The 26307-nt window shown below is 50.8% G+C and overlaps 2 protein-coding genes across 4 annotated transcripts in view; one reads left to right on the top strand and one right to left on the bottom strand.

The window, feature by feature from the left end:
• Positions 1 to 3875, bottom strand: part of TRAK2 (trafficking kinesin protein 2) — a 45613-nt gene extending 41738 nt beyond the window's left edge. The window contains exon 1 of the mRNA XM_083154160.1: positions 3724 to 3875. The gene's annotated coding sequence lies outside the window, so the exon portion shown is untranslated. The remainder of the gene's footprint in view (positions 1 to 3723) is intronic.
• Positions 3876 to 3905: 30 nt separating this feature from the next.
• On the top strand, positions 3906 to 26307 carry STRADB (STE20 related adaptor beta). Of its 3 annotated transcripts, none has more exons than XM_083154164.1 (12): positions 3906 to 4017; positions 7352 to 7411; positions 8004 to 8084; positions 10194 to 10296; positions 11571 to 11692; positions 12052 to 12160; positions 17321 to 17444; positions 18482 to 18653; positions 20740 to 20844; positions 21529 to 21773; positions 22971 to 23013; positions 23761 to 26307. In XM_083154164.1, exons 2-12 carry the CDS (start codon positions 7400 to 7402, stop codon positions 23902 to 23904), a joined length of 1260 nt encoding a protein of 419 aa, XP_083010290.1. In that variant the 5' UTR covers positions 3906 to 4017; positions 7352 to 7399; the 3' UTR covers positions 23905 to 26307. The 3 variants fall into 3 exon arrangements, with proteins under 3 accessions (XP_083010290.1, XP_083010291.1, XP_083010292.1); XM_083154165.1 differs by lacking the exon at positions 3906 to 4017 and adding an exon at positions 4088 to 4180; XM_083154166.1 differs by lacking the exon at positions 3906 to 4017 and adding an exon at positions 4192 to 4353.

Genomic DNA, 26307 nt, shown 5'->3' on the forward strand with positions numbered 1-26307 from the left:
AGGAAGATGAGTCTAGCAGCAGCGTTAAGAATGGATTGGAGAGGTGCAAGGCGGGTGAGAGGTAGCCCAGAGAGAAGGATGTTGCAGTAGTCAAGGCGGGAGATGACAAGAGAGTGAATGAGAATTTTGGTCGCGTCAGTGGAGAGGAATGGTCTGAACAGGATGAGCACTAGCAGCGTGATAACAAGCAATGGGATGGGATTGATATATATAGCAATATTCTAGAAATGATACAATAATAAAAGCGATCAGATAATCTGAGAGGATACATATGGGACATACTGCCCAGTGCCCCATACAGCTACCTGTCCTAAGTGCCACACACACATTACATACAGTATATATACACACACACACACACACACACACACACACACTACATACAGTATATACACACACACACACTGATAACACTGCCAGCTATAGATACAGCTACCTGTTCTCAGTGCCACGCACACTACATACAGTATATACACACACATATATAACACTACCGTCTACAGATACAGCTACCTGTCCTCAGTGCCACACACACATTAGATACAGTATATATACACACACACACTAATAACACTGCCGGCTATAGATACAGCTACCTGTTCTCAGTGCCACACACACTACATACAGTATATACACACACACACACACACACACACTAATAACACTGCCGGCTATAGATACAGCGACCTGTCCTCAATGCCACACACACACATTAGATACAGTATATACACACACACACACACACACACTAATAACACTGCCGGCTATAGATACAGCTACCTGTCCTCAGTGCCACACACATTACATACAGTACACACACACACACACTAACAACACTGCCGGCTATAGATACAGCTACCTGTCCTCAGTGCCACACACACTTCATACAGTATATACACACACACCATTATACTGGCACACTAATAACACTGCCGGCTATAGATACAGCTACCTGTCCTCAGTGCCACACACATTACATACAGTATATACACACACACCATTATACTGGCACACTAATAACACTGCCGGCTACAGATACAGCTACCTGTCCTCAGTGCCACACACATTACATACAGTACACACACACACACACACACACACTAATAACACTGCCGGCTATAGATACAGCTACCTGTCCTCAGTGACACACACACTAGATACAGTATACACACACACACACACACTAGATACAGTATATACACACACACACACACACTAGATACAGTATATACACACACACACACACGATACAGTATATACACACACACACTAGATACAGTATATACACACACACACTAGATACAGTATATATACACACACACTAGATACAGTATATATACACACACACACAAACACTAGATACAGTACACACACACACACAAACAAACACTAGATACAGTACACACACACACACACTAGATACAGTATATTCACACACACACACACACACACACACACTAGATACAGTATATACACACACAAGATACAGTATATACACACACACACTAGATACAGTATACACACACACCATTATACTGGCACACTAATAACACTGCCGGCTATGGGCCTTTCCCCAGACCAGGCGCTGCACTAGGAGGATAACAGGAGCACATTAGTAGAAAGATTACAGTCAGGCCGGCAATGTCATCTAATATCAGTGTCAGGATAACTGGTTGTTGATGTGTCGGCACTAAGGCAGCGTCAGCAGCCAACCCTGCATAAGTGACAGGAGGAGGTGACTCCACACACACAGGATAATGAGGTCACTGCCTGAGGAGAGAGGCACAGAAGATAGACGTTGCCTCATTCCTCAGCTAATAATATAATGGCTCCCATGCATGATGGGGTCTCCCCAGACATAGCGCACATCCCCGGCGCATCTCCAGACATAGCGCGCATCCCCGGCGCATCTCCAGACATAGCGCGCATCCCCGGCGCATCTCCAGACATAGCGCGCATCCCCGGCGCATCCCCAGACATAGCGCGCATCCCCGGCGCATCCCCAGACATAGCGCGCATCCCCGGCGCATCCCCAGACATAGCGCGCATCCCTGGCGCATCTCCAGACATAGCGCGCATCCCCGGCGCATCTCCAGACATTACGCGCATCCCTGGCGCATCCCCAGACATAGCGCGCATCCCTGGAGCATCCCCAGACATAGCGCGCATCCCTGGCGCATCCCCAGACATAGCGCGCATCCCTGGCGCATCCCCAGACATAGCGCGCATCCCTGGCGCATCCCCAGACATAGCGCGCATCCCCGGCGCATCTCCGGACATAACGTGCATCTCAGGTACATCCCGGATCTAACACTACACACAGAGGCATACCTCCCAACTGTCACGATTACAGCGGGACAGTCCCGATTTTCGGGTCCTGTCCCGCTGTCCCACCCGCGGCAGGCATTGTCCCGCTGTGGGGGGTGGCAGTTGGGAGACCCCCAATCTAATAGAATAGACGCTGTGCGCATGCGCACAGCGTCTATTCTCGTATGAAAATGAGGTCGCGGTTAATTAGCATAAGCCACACCCTCATTTGCATACGCCACGTCCCCTATTTCCCCAACACACAAGTTGGGAGGTATGCAGAGGTGCATACACACTTGCAGATGCCGGCGGAGGGGAAGCTGTGGCTATGGTACATTCAGTATACCATCGCTAGGTCAACACTATTAAGGTCGATACATGAAAAAGGTTGTCATGGCTGAAGGTCGACACAAACATTAGCATAGGCGACAATGGGAAGGTCAACAGTGAAAAGGTCGTCCAGGGTGTGGAGAGAGAACATAATAGTGCGCTGAGAGTAGCGCGGCAACATGTTCCGAAGCACGAGGTGACGCGGGGCACTAATACATGTCCATGTCCACATGCGGGACAAAATAAGTGATAAAAACTCATGTCGACCTTTTGATGCTGTCAACATTAGCCATGTGTGTATCTGAGCCCTGTCAACCTTCTGTGGTCGATCCAATGCATGTCTTCCTAAGTTTGGTCAACCCAATGAACCAGACCCTTCATTCTGTAGAACGACCCTCGTTACCGACCCGCTCCCTCCTCTGTACATGCGCAGGTGACAAAAGGGGTCGTTAACACTGGGCGATAAAACAAGGGGGCTGAACCTGCCCTTAAGCCCTGTACACGGGGGGAGATATATTGCTCAGTGTCTCCTTTTCATCAGCGACCAGAGATGGTCGCTGATGAAAGGGAACCTCTGCCGGGGGAGTCGCAGAGGTAATCAGCTGGTCGCAGGAGCAAGATTTATCGCCGGTGCACACTCCCAATCACTGGCAATATGGTCGCCAACGACCATATTTCCAGCGATTTCAGCCCCCATCGCCCCCGTGTGTACACAGCATTACTGACACATAAACAAGGTGCTGTACATATGTGAGTGTGATACAGCTCAGGCACAGAGCACCCGGGTATCAGGGTCCAGGGAATGTGACAGAGTTACACCACGCAGCAGGGAGGGGATACAGGGCTCCTCTGAGTGAGGATGTTACAGATACTGACATGTAACAAATACATACATACATACATACATATAGTGTATTGATATGTATGTATGTATATAGTGCAGTTCTTACATGTGACATTGATGTATATGGTAGTTACATGTGATTATATATATATATATATATATATATATATATATATATATATATATATATATATATATATATTTATATATAGTGTATACAGGACACAGAACCAGACACCGACCTCCCGTCCAGCAGCGGCTCCCGTCCTCCGGTTCCCTCTCAGCGGATAATGACACAGGGCGGGCCTTCCTCCTGCTCACCGGCAACCACATACAGCTCGTGACGTCACCTCCAGCTCCTCCAATGGCAGCGAACCGCCCTGAGCTGTCACTCGTTCACCATAGAGGAGAGACGCGGCCAGAGCGACCCTGGATGACGCTGCGGCCGCCATGTTTGCCATGGGCAGGATGCCCGGATGCCAGCAGCTGCACAGAGTTATACCGGCGGCGGGTCCGGTGCACAGCGGTACAGTGAGGTAATGAGAGTACACCGGCACACGGTGCTGATATGTGATGGGCTCGGGGGCACAGTGCGGGGTCTCCTGGCGCGGGTAGATGACGCTGTGGGCTGGATGGTGTCTCCCTGGCCGGCACAGCGGGCTCCGGAGCGGGTCCGGGGCGCAGGGAGCGGCCGCATAAGTAATTACCACCTATTGCCCGCGGAGCAGCCCCTGATCTACTGCATCCCTGAGGGGCCCCGTCTCTTCATCTTTGCTTCCCTGAGGGGACCCAACACCTAATTTCCTCCCTTGGAGGACCCCCAACACCTCATTCCTTCCCTGAAGGACCCCCAACACTTTATCCCTCCACTGGTGGGTACAAAATACCTCATTCCCTCCCGTGAGTTGCCCCAACACATTATGCCTCAACTGAGGTGCCCCCAACACCTCATCCCTACCCTGTGAGACCCCTTCTCCTCAGCCCTCCCCTGGGGGGTACCAAATGCTGTATCTTATTCCGTGAGTAGCCCCAACACATTATTCCTCCTCTGAGGTACCCCCAACACCTCATACCTTATCCCTACCCTGTGGCTCCCCCTTCTCAGCCCTCCCCTGGTGGGTCCCAAACACCTCATCCCTCCCATTAGGTGCTCCTAACGTCTCCCTTCTCTGAAGACACACATAGGTGTCTCCATCATCTCCTCCCTTCTCTGCAGACATACATAAGTGCCTCCATCAGCTCATCCCTCCCCTGATGTGCCCCCATCATATCCTCTCTTCTCTGCAGACACGCATAGGTGGCTCCATCATCTCATCCCTCCCCTGAGGTGCTCCCATCATCACCTCCCTTCTCTGCAGACACACATAGGCGCCTCCATCATCTCATCCCTCCCCTGAGGTGCTCCCATCATCTCCTCCCTTCTCTGCAGACACATATAGGTGCCTCCATCAGCTCATCCCTCCCCTGATGTGCCCCCATCATATCCTCTCTTCTCTGCAGACACTCATAGGTGCCTCCATCATCTCATCCCTCCCCTGAGGTGCTCCCATCATCTCCTCCCTTCTCTGCAGACACACATAGGTGCCTCCATCATCTCATCCCTCCCCTGAGGTGCTCCCATCATCTCCTCCCTTCTCTGCAGACACACATAGGTGCCTCCATCATCTCATCCCTCCCCTGAGGTGCTCTCCTCATCTCCTCCCTTCTCTGCAGACACACATAGGTGCCTCCATCATCTCATCCCTCTCCTGAGGTGCCCCCATCATATCCTCTCTTCTCTGCAGACACGCATAGGTGCCTCCATCATCTCATCCCTCCCCTGAGGTGCTCCCATCATCTCCTCCCTTCTCTGCAGACACATATAGGTGCCTCCATCAGCTCATCCCTCCCCTGATGTGCCCCCATCATATCCTCTCTTCTTTGCAGACACTCATAGGTGCCTCCATCATCTCATCCCTCCCCTGAGGTGCTCCCATCATCTCCTCCCTTCTCTGCAGACACACATAGGTGCCTCCATCATCTCATCCCTCTCCTGAGGTGCTCCCATCATCTCCTCCCTTCTCTGCAGACACACATAGGTGCCTCCATCATCTCATCCCTCCCCTGAGGTGCTCTCCTCATCTCCTCCCTTCTCTGCAGACACACATAGGTGCCTCCATCATCTCATCCCTCCCCTGAGGTGCCCCCATCATATCCTCTCTTCTCTGCAGACACGCAAAGGTGCCTCCATCATCTCATCCCTCCCCTGAGGTGCTCCCATCATCTCCTCCCTTCTCTGCAGACACATATAGGTGCCTCCATCAGCTCATCCCTCCCCTGATGTGCCCCCATCATATCCTCTCTTCTCTGCAGACACTCATAGGTGCCTCCATCATCTCATCCCTCCCCTGAGGTGCTCCCATCATCTCCTCCCTTCTCTGCAGACACACATAGGTGCCTCCATCATCTCATCCCTCCCCTGAGGTGCTCCCATCATCTCCTCCCTTCTCTGCAGACACACATAGGTGCCTCCATCATCTCATCCCTCCCCTGAGGTGCTCTCCTCATCTCCTCCCTTCTCTGCAGACACACATAGGTGCCTCCATCATCTCATCCCTCCCCTGAGGTGCCCCCATCATATCCTCTCTTCTCTGCAGACACGCATAGGTGCCTCCATCATCTCATCCCTCCCCTGAGGTGCTCCCATCATCTCCTCCCTTCTCTGCAGACACACATAGGTGCCTCCATCATCTCATCCCTCCCCTGAGGTGCTCCCATCATCTCCTCCCTTCTCTGCAGACACACATAGGTGCCTCCATCATCTCATCCCTCCCCTGAGGTGCCCCCATCATATCCTCTCTTCTCTGCAGACACGCATAGGTGCCTCCATCATCTCATCCCTCCCCTGAGGTGCACCCATCATCACCTCCCTTCTCTACAGACACACATGGGTGCCTCCATCATCTCAACCCTCCCCTGAGGTGCTCTCCTCATCTCCTCCCTTCTCTGCAGACACACATAGGTGCCTCCATCATCTCATCCCTCCCCTGAGGTGCCCCCATCATATCCTCTCTTCTCTGCAGACACGCATAGGTGGCTCCATCATCTCATCCCTCCCCTGAGGTGCTCCCATCATCTCCTCCCTTCTCTGCAGACACACATAGGTGCCTCCATCATCTCATCCCTCCCCTGAGGTGCTCCCATCATCTCCCTTCTCTGCAGACACACATAGGTGCCTCCATCATCTCATCCCTCCCCTGAGGTGCTCTCCTCATCTCCTCCCTTCTCTGCAGACACACATGGGTGCCTCCATCATCTCATCCCTTCCCTGAGGTGTCCCCATCACATCCTCTCTTCTCTGCAGACACACATAGGTGCCTCCATCATCTCAGCCCTCCCCTGAGGTGCTCCCATCATCTCCTCCCTTCTCTGCAGACACGCATAGGTGGCTCCATCATCTCATCCCTCCCCTGAGGTGCTCCCATCATCTCCTCCCTTCTCTGCAGACACATATAGGTGCCTCTATCATCTCATGTCTCCATCTGAAAGAGTGCTGAGGATTTGCACACCGTATACACAGAGCGATCTGGCACTGCATGGACCCCATCAGGAGTACACTGCACAATTAGGGACATGTACATCATATAGTCTTGCTGGACACACAAGGAATCTATCCTGACCAGTGTAGTCATGGAAATATATAATCAAGTGAATTATAATTTTATTGTGTCACCTGTCTAGATAATATATATATAAAGTCATCTTAGTGTATCATTCGGTAATGCAGTGTCATTGACACATAGTTGTTACATGTCATCTAGCGGTATTTTCGCCAATTGTACTATCAGTATAAGATCTGCTTAATAATTGTCTTTCTTACTTTGCTTCTAGGGACCTGGGTGGACTCATGAATAATCCACCACTCAGTAATTTAATTCAATGTCTTGTCTGGTAAGTGTAAGCAAACGGTGTCTTTGTGTCATGTATGGAAAGATCATTGACATTAAAGCCAACCTTGTTTGAATCCATTTCCTCTGTTGTGACAAGCCACACAATACGTACAGGTAAGAAAAGTGGGAGCTAGTTCTACTATATAGTAACAACTGCTTAACGAGCAATGGCTTCCAGCAATTACAGCTAACTACAGGGCCCTCTCTCCTCATGTGCCTTTCTTAGAATATATAAACCCCTGCCACCCGGGTAATAGCTTCAGTGTCCTGTCCCCTGATGCACTGTCCTTATTCACCATGTACTTGTCCTAAACTGTCTTGTACTGTGATCTGTTATCTGTTTTTGATCATTTGTGTATTGTCAGGCGCTGCGGAACCTTTGTGGCGCCATATAAATAAACAATAATAATAACTAACTTCCTAACGTTTCAGTTAAAGCTAAGTAATGACCTGATTGTAACATTTTCCTTTGCTGTAAATTGTCCCCTGAGTTTGATGGTGACACTGCCAATGTAGTGATGTCGGTATTCTCCGGCTTGCTGATCTCATAGTGACCTCAGGTACTAACCACTGGCTCTGTGTTTTCACTGTAGGACTGTTCTTGCCTGAGACGGACACCGGTGAAACCAATAAGCCAGCATAAGGAGTCCGCGTGCAGCGTCTGTCCACACTGGGTGAGCATTAAAGCGGATGATAGCAGGAGCACCTTACACCATGGGGTATACACATGGAGCGATCTGTGCTCAATTTCTAAGCGATCTAGTCAGATTGGTTAGACATATCTCTCGCATCGCCCCGTGTGTATGCCCCATTAGCTATTGTACAACATTGCATTCAATAAATGCTCCCTGTCTGATTTCCTTGCTCCGCTACATAAGGTGGGGGTGTTGCGGTGCCGCTACGGCGCCTGTACACTCATATGCAATATACAGATCTGATTCTCATAGTTCTCTCATTATATCGTATTGCTCCCCGCCACCTTCATAAGGATAATGCAGAAATCAGAGGCCATTGGGTTCGGGGGAATCTATCAGATTCTATCCGTTATCTTCTTCTAGAAAGTGCTAAATAGATTATGGAACCAACTTAATACATTTACCCCAATGTACCCCTGAACCTAGCCAGTTCTCATAGCAGTAACCGTGGTTACTGAGCTGATTGCGGAGACAGTCAGTGGGGTAATGGTAATGTAACTACAGTTCTGTCTCAGAAAGGACACCATGATTTACTTATTATATAGCAATTTTTATTTTTGTAGGTGATCGTTTGGTTTAGAGCCTTTTAAATCTTAATAATTCCTAAACCGATGGACAATAAGCAAGTTTCGCAGTTTGCGTAATGTGTCTGCCAGCAGTTCCCTTTTATTCCTAACTACGGGTGTACCAATGGGTAGCGCCACGTAGTGTACCTTTTCAGCGTACCTCACACTATACCGACACCCTAACAGTGGTATCTTTTACCTGTACAAATATTTCAATATACCAGAGATCGCTTTGTTAGATACGTCTGCTTATTGTGAATAACTTACACGAGACTTGGAGTAAAGGTACAAAGTCCTTATCCATGTATTTAGTCCCTATTGGACACAAAGGGGTAACAGAAGATAACACATGGCATACATTTCTTATGCAATCTTACAATACTAACAAAGGGGAAAAACAAATGCAAGTTCAATCAGCTACAATACATCCACATAATACATAAAGTACAGTTACCGCCTCTCACTCAGGCGTCACCCGTACAAGGGTTCTGTACTCAAAGTCTGAGTACAATATATATATATATATAGTCCAAAACAATGGGGTAAAATAATTGGTCAAGAGGTCAGGTTTTGCCTCTCCTTATGGATTCCTTCTGTTAACCTTTCCTTGTGCCAATGTATAGATTATTATTATATGTAATGTCCATTACTTCTGAATGATATATGCTGCGTTCTCCAACCAAACACCGGAGCACTGCGAGTGGGAGGCTGATCACACAGATACTGAACATGACCGGGAAAGATTGCGTATTATCCTTCATACTATGTGGTGCAATATTAAACCATATAACTATATTTTATTATTTGTGAATGTGGAGTATGAATCTATGTGTATTAGTATGGCTGCCCTTACATTCACACAATACTCCTATTCGCCTCGTACGCTGTTTACGCATATGTGCGAATGTAAATGGTAGCCATACTATGCTAGCGCAGTGTAGATGCAATCCGACTTCGACAAGCCTTTATAACTGCAATGTGCGTATTGTAATATTGTTTGTGTACATATACAGTATACAGGGCTGTTAGAGCGACATCTAAGGCTCATAATGTAGAGGAATTTGGACAACAGGTACTTCATAGGATGCTGTGGTCAGATATAAAATAAAATGTATTACAAATGTTGCCACCAGGGGGCGATGTAGCGATACAAATCACTGAAAGAGAAATCGTTGTGTTTGTCCTCCATTGTGGTCAACAACCGTTTCCATCTGAAGAACAATATGCGTGTCGGGTGGACTAGCCAGCAATACTGACTGGCTACTGTGATCACCTGAAAGTCGCAGGGGGTGAGATCCAGTGATCGGGTTGGCCAAGATGTCGGAACGTTCTCCCCTAGTTATTAAAGAGTTAGTAATCTGTATTTGTTCCAATGACTAGCTAGCGCATCCTCCAAGGCACCTGGTGTCCAATCTCTTACATTATGGGATTTGGGACACCCTCCGGAATGCTTCACTGTAAGAGTCCTGTACAGTAGGTGCTGTATCCATTTAGTAATAACCTTTGTGTTTTGTATTGGCAGACAGGCGAGCTGCCTCAGTGCTGGATTCCCCCTGTCCTTGGAGCCAATGAAGTCCCAGTGCCGTCCCATGTAACCTGCTGCTATGAGCTCCAAGAGGAACTGGGTACACGTTCTCTTATTCCCGGTTATACCTGCAGTGTTGCAGACAATGAGAGCACATTCTATGTACAAGAGATTATACTCAGGGCAGCAAGGCGGAAGCGTCCCACGGCCTCTGTGTATACAGCTCACACCCAGTTACTGCGCTGAGCTGCTGTGTAATCTGCATGGATAATAATTCTCAGCCAATCAGATTACAGTGTATATATATGGGAATATTCTTCTCTAATGTCTCTGAGAAGTTACATGTATATCTGAGAACAGTTTCACTAATATTACACAGAAACCTGCTAAATCTAAAACTCTGATCTGCTGTTATTATTACTGCTATTATGTGGTACCATCATTATAGGCAATGCGGTGAGAATAGCACTTCTCATGTGTCCTGAAGCTGCGAACACACGGAGCAATGTGATCGCTGGCAATATATTTCTCAATGTCCCGTTTTCATCAGTGACCAGAGATAGTCGCTGATGAATATGTCCCACTGCCGGGAGAAGAGGCGCAGGGGAAGCCGCTGGTCGGAGGAGCATGCAGCTCCAACCAGCGACCATTGGGGGGATGAAAATGGGAGCGCACACCTGGCGATTTATCGCCGGTGCACACTCCAATCGCTGGCAATATGGTCACTCAGCGACCATATTGCTAGCAATTTTATGCCCGTGTGTACGCACCTTAAGTCTGCGAGCAGGGCCCTCTGACCTCTCTATCTGTTATTACACAGCCGGTCTTCTAGCTGTTTCTATATTTATAGTCTGTATAATGTGTATGCTACCTATAGAGTGAAGAAATTGGTAGCGTGAAAACATTACAACTCCTGGCTGAGATGGTCTGTAATATATATATATATATATATATATATATATATATATATATATATATACACACATTTATTACCTATATTTGTGACGTCACATTTAGATATTGAGGATAATATGGTTTTTCTTCTTTTTAAAATTTTATTTTTTACATAAATATTTAAAATACCAGTAAATATACATTTGTTATCGCATCAGCCTTGTTTTATTATAGCGCAGAGATAGAATACAATCACACGTGTAATATCAGTGCCTGCCCCATTGAAGCTCACAGTGTAAATTCCGTAATATTCATTGCCTCAGCAGTAATGCTGACCACTGTGCAACTGTGCTGCTTTTACACGCGCACATACTAGCTCTGTTCCTGTGTGTAAAGTGATTTTGTATAGCACAATAAATGTGCGTGTAATAGACACATTGTAGTCATTGTTGCTGATGGCTCATTGTCGTTCTCTCCCAGGGAAAGGTTTCTGTGATCTAACCACAATCTACCTCGCTCGGCACACCCCAACGGGGACCCTGGTGACGGCGCGTCTCACAGACCTGGATGACTGTTCTGATGAGCACCTCAAGTTCTTACAGGTGACGCACAAAAGCTTTATTACAGTGTATGTATACATTTATAGTACGGCCTGAGTACAGAGAGCCTTTGTCGCTGTAACAGTGTGCTCCTACCTCTGTGTCCGCCGCAGGTATGGGAGGGCTTCTCTGATGTCATGTGACCACTCACAGCCAGTGTATAGTGAGCTGACTCTGTGATGTTACAGGTTGCACAGCGAGCATGGGGCTGTGTGATTATGTGTGTGCCTCTTCCTGCCCTGCGCTGGCAGGTAACAGGTGACCATAGCGATCTCTGTATCTGGCTTACAATAAATGTACTTGTATATAGATAGTGTACTGTGGGGTTGTGTATTTACAGTGTCCTCCTTATGGCATTGCAGGGTGAAGTGGCTCTGTCTCCTATGTTCCGCCATCCTAACATTATGTTCTCCTGGAAGATGTTCACCGTGGGGACCTGGCTTTGGGTTATTAACCCTTTCATGGCATATGGTGAGTGCCTGGTGTTCAGCTAAAATCCAGATCCCTGGGTGAGGGACCATTACAACCCATTGATATTGATGTATTAATGTACGACACGTGCACTGACAATAGCACAGATTACCTGTATCGGTAGCAATCTCTCAGTCGTGGCTCATATTCTTACCAGAAACTCCTAAATATAATGTACCGTATGTTCAGTGAAATGACAGGTGGACAGTATACACACAGTGTAGGTGACACAGTTTAGCACCTTCACTGCAGAAGACAAGTGGGGCTCATCCTCCCATATGCATCTACAGGGAAGGTCCAGCCCCATTGTCCCCCGCGGCAGCCGGTGTAGTACCCTTGGCAAATAAGACATGACCTTGTTCCCATGGGGCGATCAGTGGAAGCTCCTTACAGCCACCGGCACCTCCCAGTCTCAGGAGGCGCAGGGAACCCCAAATATTCCAGCGCTATAGGTTACTGCTGACCCCAGAGCTTTACCTGACTCTGCCCATCAGTCTATTCTCCGCTGCCACCTGAGGGGTGAATTCACTAAGATGGGATGTTGCTATGGGCAAACAATTACATTCTATCCATTATCTTCAAGCAGTTGCTAAATAAATAAGAAATAGGAGTGCAGTAAAGTGACGGGTAAATGTCACACGGACACTTGTGGTGCGGGAGATTGTGGCAGTGCCGGTCACAGAATGTCACGGAGGCTTGTGGTGCGGGAGATTGTGGCAGTGCCGGTCACAGAATGACACGGACACTTGTGGTGCGGGAGATTGTGGCCGTGCCAGTCACAGAATGACACGGACACTTGTGGTGCGGGAGATTGTGGCAGTGCCGGTCACAGAATGTCACGGAGGCTTGTGGTGCGGGAGATTGTGGCAGTGCCGGTCACAGAATGACACGGACGCTTGTGGTGCAGGAGATTGTGGCAGTGCCGGTCACAGAATGACACGAACGCTTGTGGTGCGGGAGATTGTGGCAGTGCCGGTCACAGAATGACACGGACGCTTGTGGTGTGGGAGATTGTGGCAGTGCCGGTCACAGAATGACACGGAGACTTGTGGTGCGGGAGATTGTGGCAGTGCCGGTCACAGAATGACACGGACGCTTTTGGTGCGGGAGATTGTGGCAGTGCCGGTCACAGAATGACACGGACGCTTGTGGTGCGGGAGATTGTGGCAGTGCCGGTCACAGAATGTCACGGAGGCTTGTGGTGCGGGAGATTGTGGCAGTGCCGGTCACAGAATGACACGGACGCTTGTGGTGCGGGAGATTGTGGCAGTGCCAGTCACAGAATGACACGGACGCTTGTGGTGCGGGAGATTGTGGCAGTGCCGGTCACAGAATGTCACGGAGGCTTGTGGTGTGGGAGATTGTGGCAGTGCCGGTCACAGAATGACACGGACGCTTGTGGTGCGGGAGATTGTGGCAGTGCCGGTCACAGAATGACACGGACGCTTGTGGTGCGGGAGATTGTGGCAGTGCCGGTCACAGAATGACACGGACGCTTGTGGTGCGGAAGATCACAGAATGACACGGACGCTTGTGGTGCGGGAGATTGTGGCAGTGCCGGTCACAGAATGACACGGAGACTTGTGGTGCGGGAGATTGTGGCAGTGCCGGTCACAGAATGACACGGACGCTTTTGGTGCGGGAGATTGTGGCAGTGCCGGTCACAGAATGACACGGACGCTTGTGGTGCGGGAGATTGTGGCAGTGCCGGTCACAGAATGTCACGGAGGCTTGTGGTGCGGGAGATTGTGGCAGTGCCGGTCACAGAATGACACGGACGCTTTTGGTGCGGGAGATTGTGGCAGTGCCGGTCACAGAATGACACGGACGCTTGTGGTGCGGGAGATTGTGGCAGTGCCGGTCACAGAATGTCACGGAGGCTTGTGGTGCGGGAGATTGTGGCAGTGCCGGTCACAGAATGACACGGAGGCTTGTGGTGCGGGAGATTGTGGCAGTGCCGGTCACAGAATGTCACGGAGGCTTGTGGTGCGGGAGATTGTGGCAGTGCCGGTCACAGAATGACACGGAGGCTTGTGGTGCGGGAGATTGTGGCAGTGCCGGTCACAGAATGTCACGGAGGCTTGTGGTGCGGGAGATTGTGGCAGTGCCGGTCACAGAATGACACGGACGCTTGTGGTGCGGGAGATTGTGGCAGTGCCGGTCACAGAATGACACGGACGCTTGTGGTGCGGGAGATTGTGGCAGTGCCGGTCACAGAATGACACGGACGCTTGTGGTGCGGAAGATCACAGAATGACACGGACGCTTGTGGTGCGGGAGATTGTGGCAGTGCCGGTCACAGAATGACACGGACGCTTGTGGTGTGGGAGATTGTGGCAGTGCCGGTCACAGAATGACACGGACGCTTGTGGTGCGGAAGATCACAGAATGACACGGACGCTTGTGGTGCGGGAGATTGTGGCAGTGCCGGTCACAGAATGACACGGACGCTTGTGGTGCGGAAGATCACAGAATGACACGGACGCTTGTGGTGCGGGAGATTGTGGCAGTGCCGGTCACAGAATGACACGGACGCTTGTGGTGCGGGAGATTGTGGCAGTGCCGGTCACAGAATGTCACGGAGGCTTGTGGTGCGGGAGATTGTGGCAGTGCCGGTCACAGAATGACACGGACACTTGTGGTGCGGGAGATTGTGGCAGTGCCGGTCACAGAATGTCACGGAGGCTTGTGGTGCGGGAGATTGTGGCAGTGCCGGTCACAGAATGACACGGACGCTTGTGGTGCAGGAGATTGTGGCAGTGCCGGTCACAGAATGACACGAACGCTTGTGGTGCGGGAGATTGTGGCAGTGCCGGTCACAGAATGACACGGACGCTTGTGGTGTGGGAGATTGTGGCAGTGCCGGTCACAGAATGACACGGAGACTTGTGGTGCGGGAGATTGTGGCAGTGCCGGTCACAGAATGACACGGACGCTTTTGGTGCGGGAGATTGTGGCAGTGCCGGTCACAGAATGACACGGACGCTTGTGGTGCGGGAGATTGTGGCAGTGCCGGTCACAGAATGTCACGGAGGCTTGTGGTGCGGGAGATTGTGGCAGTGCCGGTCACAGAATGACACGGACGCTTGTGGTGCGGGAGATTGTGGCAGTGCCAGTCACAGAATGACACGGACGCTTGTGGTGCGGGAGATTGTGGCAGTGCCGGTCACAGAATGTCACGGAGGCTTGTGGTGTGGGAGATTGTGGCAGTGCCGGTCACAGAATGACACGGACGCTTGTGGTGCGGGAGATTGTGGCAGTGCCGGTCACAGAATGACACGGACGCTTGTGGTGCGGGAGATTGTGGCAGTGCCGGTCACAGAATGACACGGACGCTTGTGGTGCGGAAGATCACAGAATGACACGGACGCTTGTGGTGCGGGAGATTGTGGCAGTGCCGGTCACAGAATGACACGGACGCTTGTGGTGTGGGAGATTGTGGCAGTGCCGGTCACAGAATGACACGGACGCTTGTGGTGCGGAAGATCACAGAATGACACGGACGCTTGTGGTGCGGGAGATTGTGGCAGTGCCGGTCACAGAATGACACGGACGCTTGTGGTGCGGAAGATCACAGAATGACACGGACGCTTGTGGTGCGGGAGATTGTGGCAGTGCCGGTCACAGAATGACACGGACGCTTGTGGTGCGGGAGATTGTGGCAGTGCCGGTCACAGAATGACACGGACGCTTGTGGTGCGGGAGATTGTGGCAGTGCCGGTCACAGAATGTCACGGAGGCTTGTGGTGCGGGAGATTGTGGCAGTGCCGGTCACAGAATGACACGGACACTTGTGGTGCGGGAGATTGTGGCCGTGCCGGTCACAGAATGACACGGACACTTGTGGTGCGGGAGATTGTGGCAGTGCCGGTCACAGAATGTCACGGAGGCTTGTGGTGCGGGAGATTGTGGCAGTGCCAGTCACAGAATGACACGGACGCTTGTGGTGCAGGAGATTGTGGCAGTGCCGGTCACAGAATGACACGGACGCTTGTGGTGCGGGAGATTGTGGCAGTGCCGGTCACAGAATGACACGGAGACTTGTGGTGCGGGAGATTGTGGCAGTGCCGGTCACAGAATGACACGGACGCTTTTGGTGCGGGAGATTGTGGCAGTGCCAGTCACAGAATGACACGGACGCTTGTGGTGCGGGAGATTGTGGCAGTGCCGGTCACAGAATGTCACGGAGGCTTGTGGTGCGGGAGATTGTGGCAGTGCCGGTCACAGAATGACACGGACGCTTGTGGTGCGGGAGATTGTGGCAGTGCCGGTCACAGAATGACACGGACGCTTGTGGTGCGGGAGATTGTGGCAGTGCCGGTCACAGAATGTCACGGAGGCTTGTGGTGCGGGAGATTGTGGCAGTGCCTGTCACAGAATGACACGGACGCTTGTGGTGCGGGAGATTGTGGCAGTGCCGGTCACAGAATGACACGGACGCTTGTGGTGCGGGAGATTGTGGCAGTGCCGGTCACAGAATGACACGGACGCTTGTGGTGCGGAAGATCACAGAATGACACGGACGCTTGTGGTGCGGGAGATTGTGGCAGTGCCGGTCACAGAATGACACGGACGCTTGTGGTGTGGGAGATTGTGGCAGTGCCGGTCACAGAATGACACGGACGCTTGTGGTGCGGAAGATCACAGAATGACACGGACGCTTGTGGTGCGGGAGATTGTGGCAGTGCCGGTCACAGAATGACACGGACGCTTGTGGTGCGGGAGATTGTGGCAGTGCCGGTCACAGAATGACACGGACGCTTGTGGTGCGGGAGATTGTGGCAGTGCCGGTCACAGAATGACACGGACGCTTGTGGTGCGGGAGATTGTGGCAGTGCCGGTCACAGAATGACACGGACGCTTGTGGTGTGGGAGATTGTGGCAGTGCCGGTCACAGAATGACACGGACGCTTGTGGTGCGGGAGATTGTGGCAGTGCCGGTCACAGAATGACACGGACGCTTGTGGTGCTTGAGATTGTGGCAGTGCCGGTCACAGAATGACACGGACACTTGTGGTGCGGGAGATTGTGGCAGTGCCGGTCACAGAATGACGGTAATAATGGGGTCAGACACAGCGGTCTGGTAACTATGTGGAATTTAGTCTTATTTATGATGTTCTCGTTATAATCTCTGGAAGATAAGAATGTTTGTTTCCATAGGTTCTGCCAGCAGTCTCCTGAGAACCTTTTACCCTGATGGGATGAGTGAGTCTCTAATAGGAATCATTTTGTATGGAACATTAAAGGGATTAAAGTACCTGCATCAGAATGGCTACATTCACAGGTCGGTTCTAGATCAACATTATAGTCAGTCAGTCAGTCAGTCTGTCTGTCTGTTCGTTCTCTCTCACCCCCTCATGCCCCTTACCCAGCCTACTGTCCTGCGCACCATCCTGCGCACCCTCATGCCCCTTACCCAACCTGCCATCCTTCTCCTTACCCAGCCTGCTATCCTGTGCACCCCCTTGCTTCTTGCCCAGCCTGCCATCCTGCGCACCCCTTGCCCAGCCTGCCATCCTGCGCACCCCCTTGCCCAGCCTGCCATCCTGCGCACCCCCTTGCCCAGCCTGCCATCCTGCGCACCCCCTTGCCCAGCCTGCCATCCTGCGCACCCCCTTGCCCAGCCTGTCATCATGCGCACCCCCTTGCCCAGCCTGCCATCCTGCGCACCCCCTTGCCCAGCCTGCCATCCTTCGCACCCCCTTGCCCAGCCTGCCATCCTGCGCACCCCCTTGCCCAGCCTGCCATCCTGCGCACCCCCTTGCCCAGCCTGTCATCCTGCGCACCCCCTTGCCCAGCCTGTCGTCCTGCGCACCCCCTTGCCCAGCTGCCATCCTGCGCACCCCCTTGCCCAGCCTGTCATCCTGCGCACCCCCTTGCCCAGCCTGTCGTCCTGCGCACCCCCTTGCCCAGCCTATCGTCCTGCGCACCCCCTTGCCCAGCCTGTCGTCCTGCGCACCCCCTTGCCCAGCTGCCATCCTGCGCACCCCCTTGCCCAGCCTGTCGTCCTGCGCACCCCCTTGCCCAGCCTGTCGTCCTGCGCACCCCCTTGCCCAGCCTGTCATCCTGCGCACCCCCTTGCCCAGCCTGTCATCCTGCGCATCCCCTGGCTCTGTGTCTCCATAGACATAGGCACCCACCCTTACATTCAGCTCTCCCATACTTCTTGTGTGATGTTGTAGGAAGACCTCTTTTTATTCTTCTCACCCCTATCCTGAGGGTGACCCATGGCTGCAGATCCCGGCAGCCATGGGGTATAGAAGGGGTGGCACTATGCAATGTTATTATAATAATCCTCTTATTGTCCTTGCTGTGCTGCAGGAGTGTGAAAGGGAGTCACATCCTGATCTCCGATGAAGGTTTGGTCTCGCTGTCGGCACTCGGCCATCTGTACAGTACGGTGAGGAGGAGCAAGAGATCCAAGGTGGTCTATGACTTCCCTCAGTTCAGCACCGCAGGGCTTCCATGGCTGAGTCCTGAGTTACTGAGACAGGTCAGTCTAGCTCAGAGCTACATGCAGAAGCAGCCAGTAACTGAGCTCCTGGGTAATAACATGCTGTGCTGCAGGGGGCAGATGTAACATGTGCAAAGACTTAGGTGTGGGAGGGGCATGTCCTAGCTCAGAGCTACATTATATTATATTAAGGACCTGTGGTCAGTAGCTGCGCTGTCCATAGTGGGTGGTATTCCGTAATAAGCTATTCTCGGTACACGTGTGACACTGTCCTCACAACTACGGAATGGAATGTCCCACCCATCGGTCACCCACCATCATCCCCGGTTAGATATGTCACGTCACCTTGCCATGTGCAGCCTAACCAGTGCTCAGACTGACTCACACTATTGTGCATTATAACTGATCTCACAGCACAGTGGCGCCACCTATCAATACCTTTTCATACTGCTATCCGGTGATTTTTGGCACGTCATTGTAAATAGTAACAATTACTGTTAGGATCATGACATCACAGAAGAAACGTTTGTTATTAAAATATAATCATACAATTAATGGGGCGACACTACTGAGCGACCTGAGCAATGTAGATCCCTCAGATCACTTGGCAAGATCGCTCAGCACACAGCTCTGAGCGAGCCATCTGTCAGGGCCAGTGTTCTCCTGTGAGCACGCTGGCCCCGACTAGCGATCTAACTATACCGCTTTCAGACCGCAAATGCACCGGGACTTTGAAACGGTTCAGTTTCGGTGCGACCCTGCATGGGCAGTCTGTTCAGATCACATAAGCGAACTGGCATTATTGCCGGTTTGCTGACGTCATGAGGGGGCGTGGCGGAGCGTCAGCACGTCATCAGGGGCGGGGGAGGAGGCAGCGCTTACAGCTGGCGCAGCTCCAAGCGCTGCCTCCTCCATATTGTGAACGGAAAACGGGTAGCTCGATCCGATTAATCTGTTCACACCACAAAGCAACGAACCGGTAAGGACCCTTCTTTTATACCAGTTCGTATTGCTGTGTTGCTAACTGTTAGCTGTAACCGGTATTCCCTTTCCCCCCATCACACGAATTACCAGGTCGAACCAGCATGAACCTGGTTGTTTTGTGCGGGGTGTAGATTTATGCAGCATGCTGTATATTACTCGCCGGGCAATAGCAACACGCGGGGCCGCGCATCACTCTCACTGAGCAATGTAAGGGCATTTTCTAAGCGATCTAGTCAGATTGCTGATGGAAAAGTGTCAACTTACTACATTATGTTTGTCCTGCTGAAGACTTATTTCTGTCACTTAATGATACACCCCCCCCCCTCTGCTGAATCCCCCCGGTACCATGCAAGGGGATGTATGAGAACACATTCCCTTGCATACAGCCAAAGGGGAGACAAATCATTCAAATGATTTCTCTGCCCTCTAGAAATAAACTGACTTTTATTTCCGTCAGAGTCCATCGAAGAGGGATCATTGGGAAGCCCAAAAAAAATGCTGGGCGTTCCCCAGCTCCGGGCTGGTGTCCACCCCCTCTCTCCCATACCCGTGCATTTGCACAGGGGTCTGCAAATATTGGTGGGTGGGGTCTCCACCATCAGAACAGGGCCAAAATCGGCTCTGTCAGATCAGTAATGAATCATCCCCTAAGAGGGAGACACAGGTCTCCATTATGTATCAGACATGACCAGTGGATGTATTTGTTTCCCCTGACATACGCGTTTCACCGCCCCTTGCATGTTGATGTTTCATCAGAGACACATTTGTGTTGTATCCTTTTGAAATCCAGAGTGGACAACCCACTGATGACCCCTTTGTACAGAATAAAGATACCCAATAAAAGAGATGTTATTATTTCTCCTAGTAACTGTTACTGACGTCCGTTGCACCAGCGCTTTTCTTAGCAATGTTACTTTACCGATGATATGACACATCATCATAAAAAATATCTGTATTGGTAGTACATTACAGATGTTCTTATACAATACATCAAATGCTTTCCATGCATGTATGATGGTAGTGTATGCCCGGCAGAAACACGTGTGGTGCAAAATATCCCAAGATACACTAGCGAAACGAACGTATGTGCAGTTCTGTATGGTGTACATGGCTTTACAAATGTCATGTTTTCCTTGATTAGGATCTCCATGGGTACAATGTGAAGTCTGACATTTACAGCCTTGGAATTACTGCCTGTGAATTAGCTACAGGGCGAGTGCCGTTCACAGACATGCACCGCACTCAGGTAAGTGACTGCTTCTTCTCCTGCTGAGAAACTGTTGTGCTCTGAGCTTCTCTGTTCAGATAAATGATCATATACAGCCACCTTCACCTTCTTGTACTACCCACACTGGTACACTCTCACACCTCCCCTACGCCCACCTGTACTACCCACACTGGTACACTCTCACACCTCACCTACGCCCACCTGTACTACCCACACTGGTACACTCTCACACCTCCCCTACGCCCACCTGTACTACTCACACTGGTACACTCTCACACCTCCCCTACGCCCACTGGTACACTCTCACACCTCCCCTACGCCCACCTGTACTACTCACACTGGTACACTCTCACACCTCCCCTACGCCCACGTGTACTACTCACACTGGTACACTCTCACACCTCCCCTACGCCCACTAGTACACTCTCACACCTCCCCTACGCCCACGTGTACTACTCACACTGGTACACTCTCACACCTCCCCTACGCCCACTAGTACACTCTCACACCTCCCCTACGCCCACCTGTACTACTCACACTGGTACACCCTCACACCTCCCCTATTCCCACCTGTACACCCTCACACCTCCCCTATTCCCAGCTGTACACCCTCACACCTCCCCTATTCCCATCTGTACTACCCTCACGTCTGCTATATTTGCTATGTAAGTAGTTATGTACAGTGATGTGTTATACTATTAGATGCTGCTACAGAAGCTGAAAGGTCCCCCTCAGAATCCATTGTATGGTAACACCTTTCCCTGTGAAGAATCCCCCATGAAGATCTCCCGCTCTGGCGTGGATTCTGGTATTGGGGAGAGTGTGGTTGCTGCAAGTATAACGCATACCATGACTAGCGACAGGCTGAGGACCCCCTCCCCACGGACATTCTCAGCGGCCCTGCAGAACCTGGTGGAAATCTGTCTACAGCAGGATCCAGATAAAAGGTATTATGTCTCCTATTGTGTGCTCCGTCTGTCTGTCTCCTATTGTGTGGTCCCTCTGTCTGTCTCCTATTGTGTGTGCTCCCTCTGTCTGTCTCCTATTGTGTGTGCTCCCTCTGTCTGTCTCCTATTGTGTGTGCTCCCTCTGTCTGTCTCCTATTGTGTAGTCCCTCTGTCTGTCTGTCTCCTATTGTGTGGTCCCTCTGTCTGTCTCCTATTGTGTGCTCCATCTGTCTGTCTCCTATTGTGTGTGCTCCCTCTGTCTGTCTCCTATTGTGTGTGCTCCCTCTGTCTGTCTCCTATTGTGTGTGCTCCCTCTGTCTGTCTCCTATTGTGTAGTCGCTCTGTCTGTCTGTCTCCTATTGTGTGTGCTCCCTCTGTCTGTCTCCTATTGTGTAGTCCCTCCCTCTGTCTGTCTCCTATTGTGTGTGCTCCCTCTGTCTGTCTCCTATTGTGTGTGCTCCCTCTGTCTGTCTCCTATTGTGTAGTCCCTCTGTCTGTCTGTCTCCTATTGTGTGGTCCCTCTGTCTGTCTCCTATTGTGTGGTCCCTCTGTCTGTGTCCTATTGTGTGTGGTCCCTCTGTCTGTCTGTCTCCTATTGTGTGCTCCCTCTGTCTGTCTGTCTCCTATTGTGTGCTCCCTCTGTCTGTCTGTCTCCTATTGTGTGCTCCCTCTGTCTGTCTCCTATTGTGTGGTCCCTCTGTCTGTCTCCTATTGTGTGTGGTCCCTCTGTCTGTCTCCTATTGTGTGGTCCCTTTGTCTGTCTGTGTCCTATTGTGTGTGGTCCCTTTGTCTGTCTGTCTCTCTCTGGGTCTGATTCAGACCCTGTTCGATAGGCTGTGCTAGAAGATTCTCCGGCAATGTGGGGTGCCTGGGAAGATGAAGGATTCTGTAGATCACAGGATAGGGTTTTAGTGAATAGATTTGGCATTTGGTGCACTGCGTCTGACCATTCTGTAAGCTGACCTTACACCTCCGCAGTGTGTTATATAATGCTGGATCAGCCTGTAAGGAGCGCGGGACCGGCCTGTAGGGAGCGCGGGACCGGCATGTACACAGCGCGGGACCGGCCTTTACGGTGCGCGGGACCGGGTTACAGCATTGCATCGCAGATAACACTCACTGTAATACATTGTGTATTCTGTGTATACTGTATATTTAGTACCTATAATCCCGTTTCCTTCCCTTTATACCACATAGGCCCTCGGCTGCGGCTCTGCTGTCTCATCCCTTCTTCAAGCAGGTGAGGTGTAATATAGAACCGGTCTGACAGTGATGCAACAGGAAACCAGGGTGGTGGCAGCATGGCAGGGTGAGGGGGTGGTGGCGGCAGCATCGCAGGGGGAGGGGAGGTGGTAGCATGGCAGGGGAAGGGGAGGTGGCAGCCTGGCAGAGGATGAGATTGAGGGAAGGTTGGTGGTAGCATGGCAGGGGGAGGGTTGATGGCACAGGATGGGAGACGGCAGCATGGCAGGTCGGGTGGGGATGGCAGAGGATGGGATTGGGGTGGTGGAAGCCTGGCAGAGGATGGGATTGGGGGAGGGGGGGTCAGCATGGCAGAGGATGGGTTTGGGGGAGGTGGTGGCAGCATGGCAGAGCATCTGTGACATTGACTTGCACTGCACCATATCATTTGGTGGGTGCCAGGGTGTAAGAGATGGGGAGCAGTCAATGCTCTCCCCCAGACCACGGTTCTGCTGAATGTAATGTGTGCAGTAGCTGGCAGAACTCTATGACATCATGGTGCAGTGATGTCATTAATCTCCAGCTCCCACCCCATGTGTAGATGTGATTTAAGGCCTGTAGGTCTTGTAAGCTTGCGAGCAGGGCCCTCCTACATTTTGACTGTCTGTAAATACCCTGCTTTGTTGTATCACTGTCCCCTTTGTAATGTGCAACGGAATATGCTGCGCTATATAAGAAACTGTTAATAAATAAATAAATAGGTCAGCTATGTACTTATCCTGCTATGTGCTTGTATCACCTGTAGGTGAGAGATCAGACACCTGGCTCCATACTCTCACTGCTGCCCTCTCTGGCACAAAGGCGCCAGCGCAGCTTGACTGGGTTATTGCCGACGGATTGGAACCATTGCAGTAAAGCTACAGCTGAAGATAAAGAATGGACATTTTAATAATACTGCAAAACCCAGAGTATCCTTTTCTGTTCTTGCCTTAAATATCAGACTGGTGCAGTCCAAGGGCTGTAGATTATATATCATTTTTTTATACAAATATATATTTTTGTTTATGCTCAACGAGCATAATGTGAATATGCAGAACTTGCACTTCTAATCCGCAGAGAGGAATTAACACTACTTAATATTAAGGTTTTCCCATTATATATATTATGTATGTAGAATTCTGATTTCTTTTGTGAAAATGGTGTTGCTGACTATTATGTCACAATTGAGTTCATTGCTCAGTATTACTATGAAATGTATGAATATTGAGCTATTGTAATATAGACATTGTCCCTCTTCTGCGTCATTAGCACTGCGTATTGCTGGTGTATCGGAGACGCCCAATGTAACGTGTCAGGTGCAGTCCTTGTCCCTCTTCTGCGTCATTAGCACTGCGTATTGCTGGTGTACCAGAGACGCCCCAATGTAACATGTCAGGTGCGGTCCTTGTCCCTCTTCTGCGTCATTAGCACTGCGTATTGCTGGTGTATCGGAGACGCCCCAATGTAACGTGTCAGGTGCAGTCCTTGTCTCTCTTCTGCGTCATTAGCACTGCGTATTGCTGGTGTACCAGAGACGCCCCAATGTAACATGTCAGGTGCGGTCCTTGTCCCTCTTCTGTGTCATTAGCACTGCCTATTGCTGGTGTATCGGAGACGCCCCAATGTAACGTGCCAGGTGCAGTCCTTGTCCCTCTTCTGTGTCATTACCACTGCGTATTGCTGGTGTACCAGAGATGCCCCAATGTAACGTGTCAGGTGCGGTCCTTGTCCCTCTTCTGTGTCATTAGCACTGCGTATTGCTGGTGTACCAGAGACGCCCCAATGTAACGTGTCAGGTGCGGTCCTTGTCCGTCTTCTGTGTCATTAGCACTGCCTATTGCTGGTGTATCGGAGACGCCCCAATGTAACGTGTCAGGTGCGGTCCTTGTCCCTCTTCTGTGTCATTACCACTGCGTATTGCTGGTGTACCAGAGATGCCCCAATGTAACGTGTCAGGTGCGGTCCTTGTCCCTCTTCTGTGTCATTAGCACTGCGTATTGCTGGTGTACCAGAGACGCCCCAATGTAACGTGTCAGGTGCAGTCCTTGTCCGTCTTCTGTGTCATTAGCACTGCCTATTGCTGGTATATCGGAGAGGCCCAATGTAAAGTGTGTCAGGTGCAGTCCTTGTCCCTCTTCTGCGTCATTAGCACTGCGTAATGCTGGTGTATCGGAGACGCCCCAATGTAACGTGCCAGGTGCAGTCCTTGTCCCTCTTCTGTGTCATTACCACTGCGTATTGCTGGTGTACCAGAGATGCCCCAATGTAACGTGTCAGGTGCGGTCCTTGTCCCTCTTCTGTGTCATTAGCACTGCGTATTGCTGGTGTACCAGAGACGCCCCAATGTAACATGTCAGGTGCGGTCCTTGTCCGTCTTCTGTGTCATTAGCACTGCCTATTGCTGGTGTATCGGAGACGCCCCAATGTAACGTGTCAGGTGCGGTCCTTGTCCCTCTTCTGCGTCATTAGCACTGCGTATTGCTGATGTATCGGAGACGCCCGATGTACCGTGTCAGGTGCAGTCCTTGTCCCTCTTCTGTCATTAGCACTGCGTATTGCTGATGTATCGGAGACGCCCGATGTACCATGTCAGGTGCAGTCCTTGTCCCTCTTCTGCGTCATTAGCACTGCGTATTACTGGCGTATCGGAGATGCTTGTGGCATGCGGTCTGTCCCTGAGTATTACTTCAGGCACCCATAGACTGTAGTGATGTTACATCTGACTTCCTGTGATGTCACTGACCCACAAATCACTGCTTCCAAGATGCAGCACAGTAAAAATTAAGTTCAGTAATAGGACAAAGTGAATGTGAAGTCCGAGGCCAAAGGAAAATGATTTTCATTCATTTTATGATTACAAGAGAAACCACTAATCCTTATGTGCCTTAATGTACAAATACCAATGCGTCACCTCGCTGCTTTTACATATAATTTAGTTTGGAATGTGATTTTGGTGTGTTTATAATGTATAAGGCGTCACTATACGATGTTATATACATGCATGTTTTGAGGTTTTTATAACTGTGATATTGTTCTATGTATGATGCAGAGATTGTGCCCTACCTCTGCGGCGCGGGTATTACTGCTGGTCATAACACAGCCCCACGTGGAGTCATTGTCCACTAGTATTGGATGCGGAGATACTAAACGGAACCCAGGGGGTGGTAGGGGATAACAAGTTATCACAAGGTGGGGGGTGCAGAAAATGAGCTGGGCTATCAAAGCTGCTGTGTACTGAAAATGGGTGGTCAAACCCGTAAAAGTGAACAAAACAAATGGAAGGTCTACACTGCGCTAATGAATATAAATTACA

The sequence above is a fragment of the Crinia signifera genome, chromosome 7 (genome assembly GCF_055691185.1).
Source record: "Crinia signifera chromosome 7, ASM5569118v1, whole genome shotgun sequence".
Lineage (NCBI taxonomy): Eukaryota > Metazoa > Chordata > Amphibia > Anura > Myobatrachidae > Crinia > Crinia signifera.